The following is a 20,687-nucleotide window of genomic DNA, read 5'->3' on the forward strand; positions in this document are numbered from 1 at the left end:
TTTATTTTTTTTCTAAACCATTTCAAAAGTAAACTAATTCTTAACTTGTAGTCTACACAAAAACAGGTAAGGGCCAAACTTGGCCCATTGGGCTATAGTTTACTGACATAGATAATAGTAAGGAAAAAAAGGTAGAAAATTAATTAGAAAGTTATGAGTTTTGAGCATATTTAAATATTTTTTAACATTTAATTATAAGTTTACATAGTTCAATTATAGCTATGTTTAACAATTGGCTTGCAGATTTTCTAAAAATTTAACAATTGACTTATGAGTCTGTGTGAGCTGGCTCTGTCACAACACTGAAAATAGGTATTATTATGTATCTCTGTTTTACAAATGAGAGAACTGGGCTTCAGAAATGTTACTTTGCTCTTGATTCCACAGACAGTAAGTGAAGGAACCACAACTTACAGCCATATATCTGCTTGGTTTCAGAGACTAAGACTTTAGCCGCAATCTGAGAGTTTGGGACCTTTGGAGAGTGGTTTTCTGGAAGGCTGGTAGATTGCCCGATAACAGACATGGTTGTCTGTTCACAGTGACATGGAAAATATACACATAATGGATATGCACATTTTCTGCAAATTCACAGTCTCTTGCCTTCACTAACGATATTTACTAGTGAATGGAATGTGTCCAGACAGAGCCTTTTATTACAGGTGAGAGTTAGCAATAATAATGAAGGTTAGGAATTAATCTGTGTATTTCATTTATCTCCATTATGACAATTTCTGGGCCACATTCTGAATTTGTGCCTCTTGTCTGCAAGAAAAGATGATGGTCTTAACTATTCCAAACTTTGGCCTCTCCCTCCTTTGCCCTTAGCCTCTGAAAAGAAAAAGAATTTAAAAGCTGATAGGAAAAAAAAAAAAGAACAAACAATGAATGTTTTACAACCATGCAGTTCAAAATGTTACCTCTGCCATCTTGCTAGATACATCCAGCACTAAACAGACCACTTTGTCCCCAGCCTGTACCAGGGAGAATGTGGGAGGAGGCGGAAGCTCAGTCCCATTCATGGGAAAGCTGTGATTAAAGTCAGTGGAGTCTGAGATTACATCCCACGTACTTCTGAGGCTGCACATTTGGTTCTGAAGGTTTGGGGCTTCTTGGTTGTGGGTACTTGCATTACAGAATTCAACCACCTGGAAGAAGAACAAAGCCAATCAAAGAATAAAGGCTCTTCGTCATGCTGGACATACTATGCATGCTCAAGCAGCTAATGGTAAAAGGAAAGGTGGAGTGGAATATAGGATATCAGAAGTGCCACTTGGAGTGGAATATAGGATATTAGAAGTGCCACAGCAATATCCTTCTGTACTTCAAGAATGACATCAAATTTAAACCTAAATTTGGCATGCTTTGCTTGAAACACTGGCACCTTTGTGGTACTGAGATCAAGCTCTAGGAAGGTTTATTTGCACTTGGATAACAGAGAGCAGACCATATATACATATCTTAATCTTAAAAAAACAAAGCAATCTCCCACCTTCCTTACATGATATTGTGTTAAAGAAAACACCCTAGGAGATGTTATCTTGGCCAGCTTTTTTTTTTTTTTGAAACCATATTTAATGATCACTGCACCTTTATTGTTCAGTCAACATACTATATTGATCTAGTTCAAATATTGATCTCCATAAGAATGGAATAAGGCGAAAACCAGCTTAAATCTACTTTCCAAATCTTTCTCTTTATTTGGAAATATACTCTAGATATAATTCATTTAATAATACTAACCCTGTGTCAACACTCTTTTAAAGGTATGGTTTGAATTTTAAAGTAATATGTTACCATCTGTTCCCAGTGGTAATATTGCTGTAAAGAACGAATGCTTCCTGTTAATAGAACCATAGGTGCTTCGAGATAGAGAATCTCTTAGTCCCATCACTTATTTCATAAAAGAGGAACTGAAGCTTCAAAAGATTAATTATTGCTTATGGACACAAGTTTCTTAGTAGAATGGGAGACGGGAGTAAAACCTGGTGTCTTTGTTGTTATTTTGTTATTTGTCTTTAAGTCCTTTCTCTATGTTTCATGACTATGGTCAGGGCTTTGTAAATCTTACTGCCTGGGTATAAATGAGTAAGTATTTCAAAGGATCACTAAGACGGTACTTAGTCTCAATCAATGCGAATGAAATTAGGTTGGCTTCAGACATTAAAGCTATAAAATAAAACATGACCAGACAAGAAATACCACTCCAAGTCTATAGAATGACTCCTACTCTTGACTAAAACCAGACTGAAGAAAAAAATTATCTAAGAAAAGAATATGTCTATTCAAGGGACATTGGTCAGCTGTGGAAACAGAAAAGTCCAGAGGTATGAGCCTATAGTGCTCTCAGCTCTATAGAGCAGAGATGACTCACAGACTTGACCTTCAGGTTTTTATGAACATGGATAGATACATCTGATCATGAAGGCTAATGCCACACCAAACATCTGTATCACCTAACTCCCTCCTTTCTGACTCAAGGCTCTCAGAATAGGCTCCTGGTAAGAACTTGACTGTTTCCTGCTGCTTCCTTCAGAGAGAAAGTGAACTTCCCCAATGAGGCAAGTATTGGATTCCTGTGACAGAGTACACTTTTTAAATTATGTATGTATATGTGTGTGTATATATATATATATATATATATATTTTTTTTTTTTTTTACAGAGACAGAGAGAGTCAGAGATAGGGACAGACAGACAGGAACAGAGAGAGAGATGAGAAGCATCAATCATCAGTTTTTCATTGTGACACCTTAATTGTTCATTGATTGCTTTCTCATATATGCCTTGACCACGGGCCTTCAAGCAGACCAAGTAATCCCTTGCTCGAGCCAGAGACCTTGGGCTCAAGCTGGTGAGCTTTTGCTCAAACCAGATGAGCCCTCGCTTAAGCTGGCAACCTTGGGGTCTCGAACCTGGGTCTTCCGCATCCCAGTCCGATGCTCTATCCACTGCGCCACCACCCAGTCAGGCTTAAATAATATTTTTTAAATGGTGTTCTGGATATTTACACTAGTCTCTTGCCAGTTAATGTGGAATGGTGACAAGGTTGAGTTTCTGAACCTGCAAAGCTAAGGGTCAGTTGACTTCTCTTGGGAGCACCTGACTTTTCTTTTTAAGTTCTAGACTATGCAAAACAAGGAGAAAAGAATTAGAGAGCATGATTAAAATAAGAATAAATTGCTACCTCAAATTCGAGAAGCAATCAGGTGTTACATCACTCATTAACACAGTACACTTTTTATGCAAAGATACAAGAACACTGACATATGAGCAATTAATTTTAGGATTTACAGGGCTCTCATTGTTAAAGCACATTTCCTGGAAAGCAAATAATCACTTTTTTTAAGGCATCTAATTTTGCTGATCATCTCTGGGGCCTCAGTTATTTTTTTAATCTGCAAAATAAAAACTAGATGAACTCCAAGGTCCCGTAAACTCTAAAACATAGTAAACTTGTCTTTTTGTTTAAATAATTAGAACATATCAGTCTTTCTTGGGAAGAGACATAATTTTATAGGAATCTAACATTCCAAGGCCATACTTACAGAAGATAAACTTTGCATGAACATTATTGATGTTGTTGCATTTTGAGTGCTATTGTATACAAACATGCAACCTTCTTGGAAAAGCTTACTAATGATACAGTCTTCTTGGGGGCAAGGGCCTTTTGCACACACAAACATGCCTGTGATGTCAGATGGACACCTAAGCATAAAAGAAAAAATTAAGTTTATTTAAGAAATACTTGTATTCTTTTCTTCACTAGCTCATATAATAATTAGTTGCAAAGATTATAGCTTGCTGGAAATACATAGAACATATTAAAAACTACTTTATTGAAGTTCATCAATTCAGAAACAGACTCTATTGTATTTTTAAAGATTTGATCTTGATGAGAGGTTATATATTGCCAAGGGCTTCACCAAATAAACAAGATCAAAGCAAAAGTTACCAGGAAATCAACATTAATTTCTGTATGTCCAAGGAAGAGCATGAGGGGCACTATCCAGAGTCAGTGCTCCTCTGAGCTTATTGCCATTGGGCATCAGACGAAGAAGAGAATGAACACTAATGATATTTGAAAGGATTTCTTTCTAAATGTGTAATCTCAAATTGTCAAGGGGAGTGAAAATCAATATAACCTTTAGGAGAGGAATCAGACAATATCTACCAACAACTGAGAGTACCCTTTGACTTAGTAATTCTTGGAAGTTATTCAGTAGATATACAGATCTGCCTGCATACATGAGAAATGGCATATACATATAGTATTATCACCTGTAATACTATTGGTAATAAAAAATTGGGAATAGTTCACTTGTACAACAATACTGGAGTGATTGAAAAATTATGTTAATCCACATAATGAAGTACTATGCAATTTAAAGAAAACATCAGAAAAATAAATTAATTTTTTTTTTCCTAGAGAAATTCTGAAAAAAAAATAAACAAGAAACTAATGAAAATGATTATCTGGAAGAAATAATAGGATACAGAGACTGTGGTAAGAGCCAGATACCTGAAAATATAACTTTTTGATATTTGAATCACATAAGTATTTTAAAAGTGCAATAACATCACAAAACTTAATTGAGTTTTAGCTGCCATTATAAACTTAATTTTAAAGTAAAAAAATTAAATTTTTAGCATAAGAAAATTACTAACCTTGTTGCTTTAATTTGATTTTGCCCATTTATGTAAAAAGGTTTCTCATTGTTATATTCATCAAACACACCCCAACGGAGATGGGCCCATTCGTGAACAAACACTCTGCCTGTGGAAGAGAGAGCTTTTGTTATGAGTTCCCAAAATTTCAGCAATAGAGTTTGCTAATCAGTGAAGATATAACATTACTTGACTATAAATATTCATTCCAAAGGGTTGAAGTACAATTCTCTCTTCTACTTTCCTCTTCCTCACCTCATTTTCATCATCTTCTACTTTACCCCTTACCACCATAAAAGAGTCAGAGTTAAAATATGTTTAGTCCCATAATGCAAACCAGTACTTTACTTGTACATCTATTTAAAACTAGTGAGGGTTCTCACATCCTCTTATTTTCCCAATGAAGCTGCCTAACAGGCTTCTTTTTAGCTTCATTCACATAGGCCTATATTTAAGTACAATGAACTGAATGTTTATGTACCCACAAAATTCATATGTTGAAATCCTAACCTCCAATGTGATGATGGTAGGAGGTGGGGCCTTTGAAGGTGATTATGTCAAGAGGGTGGAGTCCTCATAATGTGATTAGTGACCTACAAAAGACACTCTAAAGAGCTTTCCTCTTTCTGTCAGGTGAGAACACATGGAAAAGATGGTTGTTTATGTAGCAAGAAGTGGGCCTCACTAGATACCGAATCTGTCAGTGTCTTGATTTTGAACTTTCAGCCTCTAGAACTGAGAAATTAATTTCACTGTTTATAAACCAACCAGTCTATGATATTCTGTTATAGCTGCCCAGACAAAGATACCAAATAAGCAAATTAACCTTTCCTGTTCTTCAGTCTGTGTTATTCAAGCATGCTTGATTTTTTTTTCTTGTAGGTAATTTAATTCTACTGTCCAGAACAATGATTGAAACCTTAGGCGCAGAGGGAGAGGAAAGGAGCAAAAGATCATAGAACTTCCTCTCTAGCTTGGATAGCCCTTTCTTTTTTATTTTATCCCAGATTCTTCATATTTATATTTATCGCCAACTCTTAGCTCATGAAAACCCTCATCCTTGGCATCAAATCCTTTATAACGTTTTTTGTACCTCTCTAAATATTGCATTTCCTTCAATATTCAGATCAAACCTGACTTCTCCCTCCTTTCTCCTTCCCAGATTAATTCTTCTTCCAAAGTGCACTTTTTTTTTTCTGACTTTTTTCAAGTTATGGAAACCCAGGAAGTGTTTTCTGAGTCAACTCAGGCTGTGGCATATTGTGCAATTTTTGGATCTTAGGACAAAAGAAGGGAGGGAACAGCTTAAGCTGACAGTGGTAAGGAAAAGTTTCTGCCTACTCATGGAATTTAGAAGCGCTGATGAAATTATATGTTTATGCGTGGATTATCAGCACCTTGTGGTTACTAAGAAAAGACTCTTATAAAATTTAAAATGTGTTTTATAGCGTGTGTTGCTCCAATTCCTGCTAGCTACACAGAGGATAACAGAATCTATTTAGATTTAAATGGGGTAATCATGAAAATTTCATTTGAAAGGTATGTTAAAATAATTTAAAAAATTAAGAATGGGATGGCTAATCGTTGACTTGCTGATATTTTCTCATTATGGTTCCTCCCTCAGATCTCATGCACTAAAGAACAGTCTCCAAACCTATGACCCTGACTGTTCCCCCAAACTCCAGCCACCCATACTCTACAACAGGCTGGGCTTTCCCACCAGGATATTTCACTGCTCCTCACAATCAATTTGCCTCAAGATATACTTGTCAATTTCCCCTTTAAATTGGTTCCTTCTATTTCTGATAAAAACTTGGTGTGTTCCTTAATGCTGCCCACACACATCCCCCTTGTCCTTCATACTATAACAGTTCAGACCTCTATTTCTCTTTTTCCCTCCTGGACTATCTCTCAAAACTTAGAGTTGTTAATATTAAACAAGATAACATTTGAAAAGCAAACAGCACAGCACCTGGAACATAGAATATTCTCATTGTTTTTATTATCTTCCCTGTCCTTCTTATCTCACTGCTCCACGTTCAGGTCTCATGGCCTTGTACCTGGACTTCTCTTGGGTGTTCTCCTGATATCCAGTTTCTCCCTCACTGATCTGAGGGAGCCAGTTACCCCCACAATCCAGTTCATTATCTTAAAACACTGCTGTGATGGTTGCATCCCTGTGCTTATAAGCTAATTTGGACCTTTGAAGCTCTCTATCACTTACTCCCTTGTGTATTTAGCATTTTCTTTCATAACTTCACTATGCACAGTCAATTTGCCCCATTAATAGGGTCTACTGCTCACACCTCTCAAATATGTCCTGGATTCTTCTGCTATCACAAATATTTTTAATACTATTTCCCCTGGTCTCTTTCTTTTTTCCTTTTATCAAAAATGATATTCAAGCCTGACTGGGCGGTTGCACAGTGGATAGAGCGTCAGACTGGGATGCAGAGGACCCAGGTTCGAGACCCTGAGGTTACCAGCTTGAGCCCAAGGTCGCTGGCTCCAGCAAGGGGTTACTCGGTCTGCTGAAGGCCCACAGTCAAGGCATGTATGGGAGAGCAATCAATGAACAATTAAGGTGTCGCAATGCGCAACAAAAAACTAATGATTGATGCCTCTCATCTCTCTGTTCCTGTCTGTCTGTCCCTGTCTATCCCTCTCTCTGACTCTCTCTCTGTCTCTGAAAAAAAAAAAAAAAAGATATTCAACCTTGGAAGTCTCTGCTTAATGAGGCCATTTCTGACCAAAATGTTTTTTCCTTTCACTAAATTCTGGTAGTACTCACTGGGCCACTAAACTAGCGCTTATCTCTTTTGGCTCACTTTGTTTCTCATCTCCGTATGGGCATGTGGCCTATCTCCCCATCCATATGGTAAGTCCTCAGCAAATTTCAGGTTCTCTGAGTCCTTTTCAGCACAGAATATTGTTAATAGTGCTGTCAAATGTCAATTTCTTGACTGATCACACTTACCTCGTGATCCGTAGCCAGCTGTTAAGTCATCATTTAGTAGAAAGTCAGATGTGAAATAAATGTATTTTCCCTCTTTTCCACAGCCTCTATATTGTAGGGTATATGGATCATCTCCATGTGGCCCATACCAATTAGTCACTATAACATTTGCCTAAATTAAAAGAAGTGCCTTGTAATACTTATATTTCAACTGTGATGGCAACATCAGCATATACATGTTAAAATATTTTGAACTGTAGAGTTGAGTTGAGATTTGTACATTTTACTGTATGAATTATATTCAAATTTAAAAACAGATTAAAAATGCCTTGTAGATCGAGTTTCAAATATATTCACAACTAAATACCAACAAAATTATTTAGCATTTAAAAAATACCCACATATTAAAAGCTTAGCTAATTTCCACAGAGCTTCATTACTTCCATTTGACCTCCTGATTTCCCAGATTAAAATGTTCTCAAATTGCACTGAGCTGTGCCACCTTCAGATGGAGGTCCAAGATGGTGGCACAGGAAGATGTTAAAGTCACCTCCTCCCATGGACGTGGACACATAATATCTATACTTACATATGGATCATTTTCCTTTGAAAATATCTGAAAGCTAAATAAACTGATCCTCCATGAAAAAAGTTAAAAGGACCACAATGAGATGGATAGAAGAGGCAGAGACAAACTCTTGCCCCCAAAACCCATGCACCTCCAATTCTAATGCAGTGACACATGCACAGTTTAGTGCATCTCCTGGAGGAGAAGAGCCTCACATCAAACACCCCAACACTTAAGATTTGCACTGGAGAGACAAGCTCACACTATGTCTGGCTTAGAAAACTAGCAGGGCTAATGTCCAAGGGGCCCAAAGGGCTATGAGAAACTGGGATTCTTCTTTGAAAGGTTCATATTAGGTCTCATTTGCCTGGGGACCCAGTGCAAAAGCAGAAGTTTGAAAAAAGCTAATACTATATGTGAATGAGATTCATTTGCTAATCTCAAAACACCGGCTAGAGGAGCAGAGGATAGTTGAAACTCTCTCTAGAGATGGTGGCACTAGTATATTCCATTTTTGCACTCTTCACCTGCCCTGACAACACGTGAGTGAGCTCGAATACTGCACCCTCCCAATGCACTGCTAGGACATGCAAGGTATTTGCTACATTGTCCTACTGCCTTGCTGAAACAGGAGGATGGAGTTGCTGCACTCAGCTACTCCATAGGTGAGGCAGGTGAGCAGAAAGTCAACAGTCTTCTACTCCCTGGCCACAGTCTACAGCACTAGGGATCACAGCATATTCCTGCTCACTCACTAAAGCCACCATGTGTGCATGTGCACACAGATATTTTCTCACTGAATTGCTGAAGTCCACTGGCATGGCAGTCAAATATTTCTTGCTGCCTTATTGAAGACAGCCAGCATCACTAGGAAACACCTCCCAAATTCCTAATCTGGAAAAGAGCAGGGCTTACAACTGTATATATATTTGCCTATTTTAAAAGCTGCTGCCTCAGGGTCTGGCTTCCAATCAACCTGAAGCTAAGTGCTAAATGAAATTCTTACCCTTGAGACTGACAGGTCTTGGTAGTCCCTCAACAATAGGGACCTATTGAGAATAAATCAGGGATTGTTGGGTTATATGGTAACTATATTCTTAATTTTTTTTGAGGAACTGCCATTCTGTTCAATAAATTTAATTTTAAAAAGTGAAAAAATAAATAAAATCATGCTGTTCAGACAATCACAAAGGTTTAAGAGACAGCCAAGAGTTAGGACAAAGTGGAATAATAAAGTTCATCACCTATAAAGGGCCACTTGTTCAAGACAGAGAAGTAGCTGTCTTGCCTAATACTTAGAAACAAAGAGAATGTCAAGCAAAATAAGGGAACAAAGAAATATATTCTAAATGAAAGAACAAGACAAAATTTTAGAAAAAGACCTTAATGATACAGAAAAGTAATCTACCTGATAAAGTATTCAAATTAATGGTCATAAAGGTGTTCACTAAACTGGAGAGAAGAATGGATGAACATAGTGAGAACTCCAATAAAGAAATAGAAAATGAAAGTATCAAATAGAAGATACAGCACTGAAGAATACAATTACTTAACTAAAAATAAAATAGAAGAGTTCAAAGACAGACTAGGTGAAGCCAAAGAGCAGATCAGTGAGCTGGAAGACTAAGCATTGGCATTCATATAAGCAGAGCAACAGAAACAGTAAAGACTTTTTTAAAAAGTGAATATGGCTTAAAGGATGTATAGGACAATATTAAGAGGACTAATATTCACATTATAGGGATTCCAGAAGGAGAGGATAGAGAAAAGGGGGCAGAAAATTATTTGAATAAATAATGACTGAAAACTTCCCTAACCTGGGGAAGCATACATACATCCAGGTCCAGGAAGCCCAGAGAGTTCTAAATAAGGTGAACTCAGAAACATTCACAACAAGACATATTATACTTAAAGTGACAAAAGATAAAGAAGGAACTTAAAAAGCTGTAAGAGAAAAGCAACTTGTTTCAGACAAGGGAAACTCCATAAAGCTATCAGGAGATATTTCAGCAGAAATATTACAAGCCAGAAGGGAGTGGCATGTCATATTAAAAGTGCTGAAAGAATAAACTTTCAACCAAGAATATTCTGTCAGCAAGGTTATCATTCAGAATTCAGGGAGAGATGGAATCTTCCAGAAAAGAAAAATCTAAGAAAGTTTGTCATGAATAATTTGGCCTTACAGGAAATGTTAAAGGGACTTTTTTAACCTTAAAAGAAACAGCACTGATTAATAACAAGGAAACATATGGAAGTAAAAAATCCCACTGGTAAAAGTAAATATATAGTTAAGGCAATGGATTAATCACTTATAAAACTATAACAAAATTAAAAGAAAAGTTACTAAACTTAACTAAAATTACAATAATTAGTTAAGGGATTAATAAGATAAAAAGATGTAAAATGTGACATCAAACATGGAAAGTGGAGTAAAAATGTAGTTTTAGGAGGCTTCAAACCTAATTTGCTGTCAACTTAAAGTAGCCTATCTTATATAGTCTGTTCTGTGTGGGCTTCATGATAACTACAAAACAAAAACCTATAGTAGATACACAAAAAATAATAAGAAAAGCAATCAAACCATAGAGAAGCGAGCAAGAGAAGAGACAAAAGACACAGAAAAACTACAAAACTGCTAGTAAAAAATGAACAAAATGGCAGTAAATATATCTCTATCAATAATCATTTAAATGAAAATAGACTAAATTCTCCAATCAAAAGACATAGAATAGATAAAAGGATAAATAAACAAGACCTATCTATATGTCACGTAAAAAGGCTTTAGATGTAATCAGATGCACAGACTGAAAATGAAGGGATTGAAAAACATATTTCATTCATATAAGTGGAAATCAAAAGAAACCAAATCATATAAGATAGACTTTAAAACAAAGACTATAATAAAAAACAAACAAGGGCATTACATAATGATAGAGAGGTCAATCCAGTAAGAAAATATAGCATTTATAAATATATATGCATCCAACATATTGGTATTTAGAAGTACCAAAATATATAATGTGAATATTAACCTAAAAGGAGAATTAACAGCATACAATAATAATAGAGACTTTCACACCCCATTTACATCAATAAATAGATATTCCATACAGAAAATAATTAAGGAAATATCAGTCTTAAAGGAAACATTCTATCAGATGAACCTAATAGATACATGCAGAACGTTTGATCCAAAAGAAGCAGAATATAGCATCTTTTCAAGTATACATAAAAAATTCTCCAGGATAGATCATGTTAAGCCATAAAACAATTTTCTTTCTTCCTTTTTTGTATATTTAGAAAATTAAATTTAACAGGGTGACATTGGGCAATAAGAGTACATAGGTTTCAGGTAAACATCTCCACATCATTTGAACAGTCAATTATGTTGTATACCCATCACCCAAAGTCATATTATCCTGCATCACCTTATATTTGTCCTTCTTTATACCTTTCCCCCTCCTCTCCCCCTCCCCCTCCTCCATATTCTTTCCCCTGTGGTAATCACTGTTCTCTAATTGAGATTCACGGACATACATAAAACAATATTCAATAAATTCAAGAATATTGATATCATGTCAAGCAACTTTATCAAATACAAGGGTGTAAATCTAGGAATCAATTATAAGAAGAACACTGATAAAACCATAAATATGTAAATATTAAGCAATATGCTACTTATGAAACACAGGGTCATTAAAGAACATAAAGAAGAAATACCTAGAAAAAAATGAAAACAGAAATACACCATACCATAATCTATGGAATGCAGCAAGAGTGTTTCTAAGAGAGAAATTCACAGCAGTACAAGCCTACTTCAAGAAACAAGAGCCTGACCAGTCAGTGGCACAGTGGATAGAGCATTGGCCTGGGATGCTGAGGACCCAGGTTTGAAACCCCAACATCACCAGCTTGAGCACAGAGTTGCCAGCTTGAGCATGGGTTGGTAGACATGATCTCATGGCCACTGGCCTGAGCCCAAAGATCACTGACTTGAAGTCCAAGTTTGCTGGCTTGAGCCCAAAGTTGCTGGCTTGATCAAGGGGTCACTGCCTCAACTGGAGCCTCCTGGTCAAGGCACATATGAGAAAGCAATCAATGAACAACTAAGGTGCCACAAATATAAGTTGATGCTTATCTCTCTTCCCATCTCTCTGTCCTTCTCTTTCCCTCTTGCTCTCACTAAAAAAAGAAAGATACATTAGAAACCTCAAATAATTGTTCTAACTTTACACCTAAAAGAAGCGGAACAAAAATAACGAAGTCCAAAGTTAATAGAAGATAGGAAATAATAACGGTCAGATGGAAATAAAAAAATTATATCAATGAAACTAAGTGCTGATTATTTGAGTAGATAAACAAAATTGACAAACCTTTAGCTAGATTCACTAAGTGAGTGAGAGAGAGAGAGAGAGAGTAAGAGAAGTTACATCTGATACCACAGACATACAAAGGATCATAATAGACTGCTATAAATATTTGTACCCCAACAAATTAGACAACCTAGAAAAAATGGATAAATTCCTAAAAACATATAATCTCCTAAGACTGAACCATAAAGAAATATGAAATCTGAGTAGACAAATTACTAGTAAGAAGATTGAATCAATAAGTAAAACCCTCCCAACAAAGAAAAACCCAGGACCAAATGACTTAATCAGTCAATTCAACCAAATATTCAAAGAAAGTTTAATACCTGTCCTCTCCAGATCCATCCATGCTGTCCCAAAAGGTAAGATTTTCTTCTTTTTTATGGATGCATAATATTCCATTGTGTAAATATACCACAGCTTTTTTTTTATTCAATCATCTACTGATGGGCACTTGGTTTGGCTATTGTAAATAACAATACAATAACCATAGAGGTGCATATATTCTTTTGAATTAGTGTTTTTGTTTCTTTGAATATATTCTCAGAAGTGGAATTGCTGGGCCATATGGCAGTTCCATTTTTAATTTTTGAAGGTAATTCCATACTGCTTTCCACAGTGTATGCACCAATCTGCATTCCTACTAACAGTGCACAAGGGTTCCCTTTCCTCCACATCCTCACCAGCACTTGTTGTTTGTTGATATATTGATGGTAGTCATTCTAACAAGTATGAGGTGATATCTCGTGGCTTTAATTTGCATGTCTCTGATGATTAATGATGTTGAGCATCTTTTCATATGTCTTTTGGTCATATGTATGTCCTCTTGATCATAATATGATCAATAAATGCAAAAAAAAAGGTGACATAATTCAACATCTGTTTATGATAAAAACTCTCAATAAAGTTGGTATAGAGGAAATGTATATGAACATAATAAAGGCCATATAGAATAAGCTCTCACAGCTCAGTGGTAAAATGTTTAAAAGATTTTCCTCATCAGGACAAGACAAAGATGATCATAATCACCATTTTTATTCAACATGTTTTAGAATTCCTAGCTAGAGTAGTTAGGTAAGAAAAAGAAATAAAGGCATCCAAATTGGAAAGTAAGAAGTAAAACTATTACTACTGGCTGATGACATGATACTTTATATAAAAAACCCTAAAGAGTCTGCCAAAAAAATTGTTAAAATTAATAAATGAATTCATTAAAAATTGAAATATACAAAATTAATATACAAAAATTGGTTGTATTTCTATATACTAACAACAAACTATCAGAGAAATGAAGGAAATAATCCCTTTATGATTGCATTAAAATTAATAAAATACCTAGGAATAAATTAACCAAAGAAATGGAGAGCTATTTTGTGCTCATAGTTTGGAACAACTAATGCTGTTAATATGTCTATACTCTTCAAAGCAGGCTACAGACTCAATACAAATATAAGATACCTATTAAAATTTCAGTGGCATTTTTCATAGGACTAGACCTAATAATTTTAAAATTTGTATGGAATTACTTAAGACCCTGAATAGCTAAAAGCAGTCTTGAGAAAGAAGAATAAAGCTGCAAGTATGCTTCCTGATTTCTGACTATGCTACAAAACTATAGTAATATTAAAAATTTTAAGAGCATTTACACATCATTCAGAAGTGTATTGTAAAATGTTATATCCTTTTGTGAACAATTTTCAGAGGGTTATTTCATTAGTGCAAGACAATAGGAGGTGTTTCTTTTAAGCCTTGTCCTTTTCACAAGCAAAACCAATCATGTTATTGATGTTATATTTTATCTTGTACCAAGACCATATCAATTAGCATTGCTAAAACAACGTTTTAAATAAAAAACTAATGTAAGTATTTATTCAAATAACCATTTGTAGAATACAATTTTATATACAACATTGGTTTCTTTATTTTTATTTTTAAAAGGAAAGATATGTTGTCTCAGGACTTACCCTCAGAAGTTAAGTATTTTTAAATATTATTTTGGAACAATAGACCTAATATGATTCTATAAATATATATTAATTTATATATATAATAATTATGATTTGTATTATATGTGTAATGATGTGTGGGTGTATGTATGTGCATGCCACTGAAGAGTAGAGAAAGGTAATTATTTAATTTTATTTTCCATTCATTATGCTGCATTGTTTGATTTTCTTGCAATGAGTATAAATTACTTTTATAATAATTAACATTGTTTTTAGAAAAATAGAAATTCAAGCCAAGGACTTTGCAAGGCAACATCTACAATAAGAGCTACTTACATAGTCTTCATTCGAACAAAGTCTCAGTTCTATTTCTAGAAATTTGTTCTGAAGCAAAAGGAAAGTGCTCTGCATGGGACAGAATACTTAGACTGTTCGGGGTAAGTATTCTACCTTATAGACCACAGTGATGTAGCTCCTACCTACTCTTCCTAATCTTTCCCCCCTACCCTCCTTCCTACCTACATTAGACTGTAGATTCACAGGGACAGGAATCACTTTGCTTGTCCTTGAGTCTTATGCAGTGCCCAGCATGGCTACTGTGCATAATTATTATTTGCTAAGTGTTGGCTTAATTGACATTATGAATTTAAAGAAATTGGTATCCAACAGATATATGAACAGTCTTCACTGACTGTTCTTTGCTTTAATCTTTCTGTTCGGTCATAGTCTCATTTTTGCTTTAGTTATTTATTTCTTCATTAGGATCAGGAGTACTACCTGATTTTGGTATTAGTAATCTCCAATACTTCTTTGTTCCACAGATGATTAAATTCATTAATACAAACTATACAGATAGCTAGAGACAACATAGCTGAGTGCAAAGAACATGGGTTTTGAAATCAAATAGACGTGGATTCAAATTGTGGCACTGAAATTTACTAGCTGTTTGACTTGGAACAAAATCCTTAATTTATTTGAGCTTCAACTTCCCAAATTGTGAGAGACAGCAACTGATCTTAGGGAGTAAGGGAATTAAACAATATATGTAGAATTCTTAGCACTTAGTTGAAGCTTAAAGAAGTAGCTCTCTTTGCAGTTTATCCCAGGTCCTCTAGCTGTCCCACCCCAATGCCTAAACATGGTAAAATGCTTTCATCTGTTCATAAATAAAATGCTTCTCAGAACCTCTGCAACCTCTTCAGGACCCTGAGATGCCTGTTTACATCACTATACCATTCAATTACCAAGAGAGTAACTTCAAAAGAGAGCCAAGAATGAACACAGGCTTAAGAAGGTTCATACCAATGACACACACTCAAAAAAGGGAAAATTGTACCAAATGTCCCAGTCCCTCCTGTTTGAGCTGTAGTGACAGATCCTGGACCCACCCCTTTGCTGAAGCCCTGAGCTACATTTTCAATGCCTCTGTTCCGCCGGACTGGTAATTTATTGGGGCTCCTTTTCACAGTAATTTCAAATGATAATTTGCCAAATTTATTTAACATTTATGTATAGCATACATACCAATATATACTACACATTAGCATGGATGTTCAAATATATATAATCTATAGCTTATGAGAGTCCTTTCAAGGTTGTTTTTTTAATAATAGAAAAAAAAAAAAGGTAGCCACTCTACCCTTCCCCCACTTTATACCTTTCTTCTTATCAATGCAGTCCTTGAAAACTGTCCTAGACTTAGGGTAATGTGAAATTCTGCTAATTTACAGTCTGGCAGGAGAAGACAGTCATATTTTTATATGTGTGGGAGGTTTAGTTTCTGTCTGGACATGCATATTTACGTCCCTGACAGGATGGGAAATAAAGATAGTCAGAATTGGAATTATTCCATTTATAGCTCATATTCAGTAGATAAAACTAGTTTTGGATCCTCAACCAAAAATTTCAGGAAAGACCCTGCAAGTTACAAAGTAAAAAGATCTGAGAGGCTACCTGGGCAATGGCATTTTGCTAATTTTTAGTGCATTATTTGTACTCCTTTATTATATTTCTATTTATTTTGGATAACAATCTTCCTGATAACATTATTTGCTTATTAATAGCACTGGTTTGTTTTTGCTTAAGTTCTCACTTTTAAAGTTTCAAAATAGTATATTTTTGTTATTTTTCTCCCTTAATTTAAATTCATTTAATGAAATTCTGAATTCTTACCTTTTCATATGATTCTTGTTTTACTTTGCTATAATTATTAGCTTTCCATGTGGCCGGTATTAAGATCTTTATATTTCTGAAAAACACTCTTCTCTTGGTAGCATTGAATAGGTAAAAAGAAGCTTCAGTTATCATTTCCTATAACCAAATGAAAGAAAAGCTTCTTTTATCACTGTACATTCTTTATGTTTGATGTTTCTGGTTACACATGAATAAAGTAGTAATACAAAATAATGAAAGTATTTTGAAGGAGTTCATTTCTTTTAGAGACAGCATTAGACTTTGAGAAAATTTAAGAACAAACTAAATAAACAAATTGTTATCTGGAGGAGATCTTAGGATACTAACTATGTGTCTGGGCTTTCCTATATAATTTCCCCAACTTTTTGAAAGGCTTTTAAGCTTTTACTGAATAAATCCTTTTCATGTTACACCTGTAGGCATGTTCAACGTGTTCAAGACCATACCTTCTAATGATACTAATTTCACTACAGCATTACTGAAAGAAGACTCTTAGGTGATGAAGCTATGATCCTTCCTTATTATAAGGTAAAAATAGTCAATTAGAGAGCATTTGGGTAAAAAGAATTTTGCTCTTTGGCACTCAATCCAGATTCTCACTCTTTGTCATCCTTACGATGGAATCCAACAACATGATTTTAATAAACCCAATCATGCTTATTCATCAGTCAAACATCTGATCTTTGTTACTGCAACACATTGTTTTTTAAGTTGCTACCCCCAGAACAGTTATGTAGAGAAACAAAAACACTAAAATTATTAGTAATAAATAACATAAAATACAAAAGGACTAGATCAACATTCTGTAAACTGAGACAACATAGAATTAGGTGAACACACTAGCTTGTCCATAATTATAATTTTGGTGCAATCTTTAGGAAACTGCTCTCTTGACTGTTCAAATTACAAATCAGACAGGGTTGTTAGCTCCTTAAGGAAAGCTACAGGTCTGTTCTAATGGAACAATGATTTTGGCTTCATATTTGCCACTTACCTTAATGTTTGGGATGAGTTTCTGATCCTCAGATACCTGAGGATTAATTGCAACAAGTAATCCATCATACCCGTTGTCTCGAAGCTGCACTCTGGCTCCCAGCAATAGGAGCTCTGGATTTAGGGCCACCAGGAGAGTCACAATCTTCAGGCTGCAAACAGGACCTGCATTGTCCCTGTGCGTCATGTTGTTGAGAAGCCTCTACTTTACACACACTGGTCCTGCTTGAAACATTGTGCCAGGTTGTTAAGAAGAAGCAAATAATTTCATCCTGAACTTGGAAGGTCCTAGAATGTGTGGTGAAGGAGGTGCCTTTTTGCAAAATCAAGGGTGGATCTATCCAAGACCTGCCTCTACAAGTCCTTTTTCTCTAGGCAGTGCTACACTTTCTTGTTCCATGTATGAGCTTTCTCCTGAATCATGGTTGGGAAATAAGTCTTCCACTTCATACTCATTATATATTTCTCAAAGGAAGAGGAAAATAAGACAAAAGGAGCTTGAAGAGGGATGCTTGGGTGGCTGAACTGGAAATCAGAGTATCTGGATTGTTCAATCCACTTTCAGTAGAAACAAAAAAATCTATAGTGATTTTTCTCTCCTTATTCTTGACAGCTGTCTCCATTAGTCAGTGCAACTACCTCCCTACTGCACTCAAGTCATATTTTGTTTTTTGAGAGATTCCCTTGTCTGGTTATTTTGAAGATTTAGAAATCCATCCCACAGTTCTGTCCCAAGGGCCCATGGGTCAGATGGTCTGGGCAAGTTCTCAGCTAATGACTGAGGATGAAGGTATCAGGTATCCCCCAGGGAGGGCCAAGTGCCTGGAACTCAGATGCTTGTGCGGCCACAGAGGCCTTTCCCTCTGCCTTTGCTGCTTTTTTCTCTGGAGCAGGGAAATTATAAAATTGCTGTATATTAGTAGAGAATTTCTCTTTCAGCAACTTTCTCCTGAGGGTGAGACTGCCTCAGTCAACCTTCTATTTCTCCAGTACCTATCACAGAATCTGGTACGTAGCAGGCCTCTCCAATATTTTATGAGTGATTAATAATACCTGACAATTACATAATGCTTTAGAGATTACAAAGGGACCCATTTCAATGTCAGTTCCCTGAAGCAGGTATAATTTTTTACTTCTGTTTTTCAATAAACACATTGAGTCTCAGAAAGATGGGGGGCAGGAATTAATATTTATTGTGTGGTGGGTTTTATCATGCTTATTTTATGGGTGACAAAATTATGGCTCAGAAAATCTAAATAACTTGTTCAAGTTTGTACAACTGTTGTCATAGTGAAATAATGAGACCAACTGACTTTAAATTCCACTGTTTTTCAGTATATCATGTTCTCTTATTTCTCAAGAAACTAGAAATGAAATGTTAAGAGCAGTAATGTTGACGGGTATTGAAGGGTATTTTTCTCTTGCTGTTCTTCTGCTTGGAACCGCTTCTCAACTGTTTCTCCCTCAAATTCCAGTTCTGGCTTAAAGCCTGAGCTGAGTTCTCCCACAGTCAGACCAGCTCTTCCATTCTTTCATAGCACCTGCTCCCTCAGCTTTGAAGTGTGGTTGTGGTTAGTGTCACATTTATATTGTGCAGTTGTTTGTCTGCTTCCTGCTGAAGGGCATATGAGAGAGGGGACCCTCCTTCCTGTTTTGATCACTACCACCTGAACACCTAGCTCAGTAAACTCTCCATAAATATTCGTTGAATAAATAAATGGAGTTAGGAGAAATAAATAAAAACTAGCCTGTGAAGGAGCTGAGAATTATAGTGTGACAGTATCTCTCTCCCCATCCCCAGCCTGCCTCCACTTTGACTCTATCCTTTCTAGAAGGCATCACTTTTGTTCTGGATCAATTTTCCCTCTTGATCCCTCTTGACCAACAGCACTTCAGCTCCCCTGGGTGTGGAGGAGAATGGAATATTGCTGCTCATCACTTGGCTGCCAAAACTGCCCACTCTACAGCTTAGCAGTCTGCTTAGCTGTCTTGTCTTCTAGGGCTTTTCCCCAGCTGTGGGGTTTTCCTGCTCACTCACACTGTAACTACAGAAGAGAAACCAGAGGTGTGGCCACTCCAAGGGCTTTGCCTATAACTGTGACTCAATGAGGACAGTTTACTTTATTTTCAACTTTCTTTGGTAGTTTATTTCCTTAGACCAATCTTTTGTGATATTAAATATATATATATATATTTCTATCAGCAAAAAAATATGCTTAAAAATTAAACTTGTAAGCCACACAGGGAGAGCAGCTTTTTGCCAGGAATCAGAGAATTATCTTCTTGCCACCATGCATACTTGTATAGGCAGTTCACTGGTTGAGGGGTCACTGAGGGCCGACATCCAGCTCTCTCTTCACTCATTCTTGTGGAGAGTTACAATGGCTCATTAGAATATGGGGATGGAGAACACTGGCTACAGAGTGCACTCAGCTTTACAAAGAACAGAAAGAAGCAAACAATCTTGTTCAACTTCACCTGGGCTGAAACCTGAACAAGCTACGCAGGCTTTGCTCACCCTGGGCTGAGAGTCCAGGCATGGCATTCATTCCTGTCTATCTGCTTTCTGCTTTCTTAGTTCTGGAACCCAATCCCCAGATCTGGCCAATTGAATGGACTCTACTTTCATCATCTGCCCCTTACAAGAGTCCCAGTCACTGGGACTTATTCTTATTCTTTGACCATATCTGGGGAGAGTTACATTCACTCCTGAAAGCCTGTTCCCACCACCTTTGTTCCGACCGTCTTTCAGAACCCTTTTTTGCTGTCAGCAACCAGGCCTGTTGAAAATCTCTTCTTACTGCCTTCTCCTTTGGCCAAGCTGACCCTACTGGAGAAACCGGACTTGACTAAATGACTTAAAAGTCATTCCTGAACAGAGTTTCCACTTCTGATAAAGTGTGATTTTGAGAACAGAAGGAACAACTTATCTTTTCATTCCAAAAATATTCACTGCTCACACCTATAGATTTTACGATATCTAAGAAATGAAAT

General features: G+C 36.2%; 1 protein-coding gene across 2 annotated transcripts in view; it reads right to left on the reverse strand.

Moving 5' to 3' along the window:
* LOC136330997 (calcium-activated chloride channel regulator 2-like) overlaps positions 1-17,939 on the reverse strand; it is a 42,353-nt gene extending 24,414 nt beyond the window's left edge. Inside the window, exons 1-6 of one of the 2 annotated variants that reach the window (XM_066268743.1) lie at positions 17,695-17,939; positions 16,680-16,817; positions 7,645-7,795; positions 4,668-4,776; positions 3,548-3,707; positions 921-1,148 (exon numbers count right to left, since the gene is read on the reverse strand). In XM_066268743.1, coding sequence (XP_066124840.1) covers positions 921-1,148; positions 3,548-3,707; positions 4,668-4,776; positions 7,645-7,795; positions 16,680-16,817; positions 17,695-17,880 — 972 coding nt within the window. In that variant the 5' untranslated portion in view covers positions 17,881-17,939. The remainder of the gene's footprint in view (positions 1-920; positions 1,149-3,547; positions 3,708-4,667; positions 4,777-7,644; positions 7,796-16,679; positions 16,818-17,694) is intronic. The other variant, XM_066268744.1, reaches the window with a different exon arrangement.
* Positions 17,940-20,687: the final 2,748 nt, after the last annotated feature.

This window comes from Saccopteryx bilineata, chromosome 3 (assembly GCF_036850765.1).
Source record: "Saccopteryx bilineata isolate mSacBil1 chromosome 3, mSacBil1_pri_phased_curated, whole genome shotgun sequence".
Taxonomy (NCBI): domain Eukaryota; kingdom Metazoa; phylum Chordata; class Mammalia; order Chiroptera; family Emballonuridae; genus Saccopteryx; species Saccopteryx bilineata.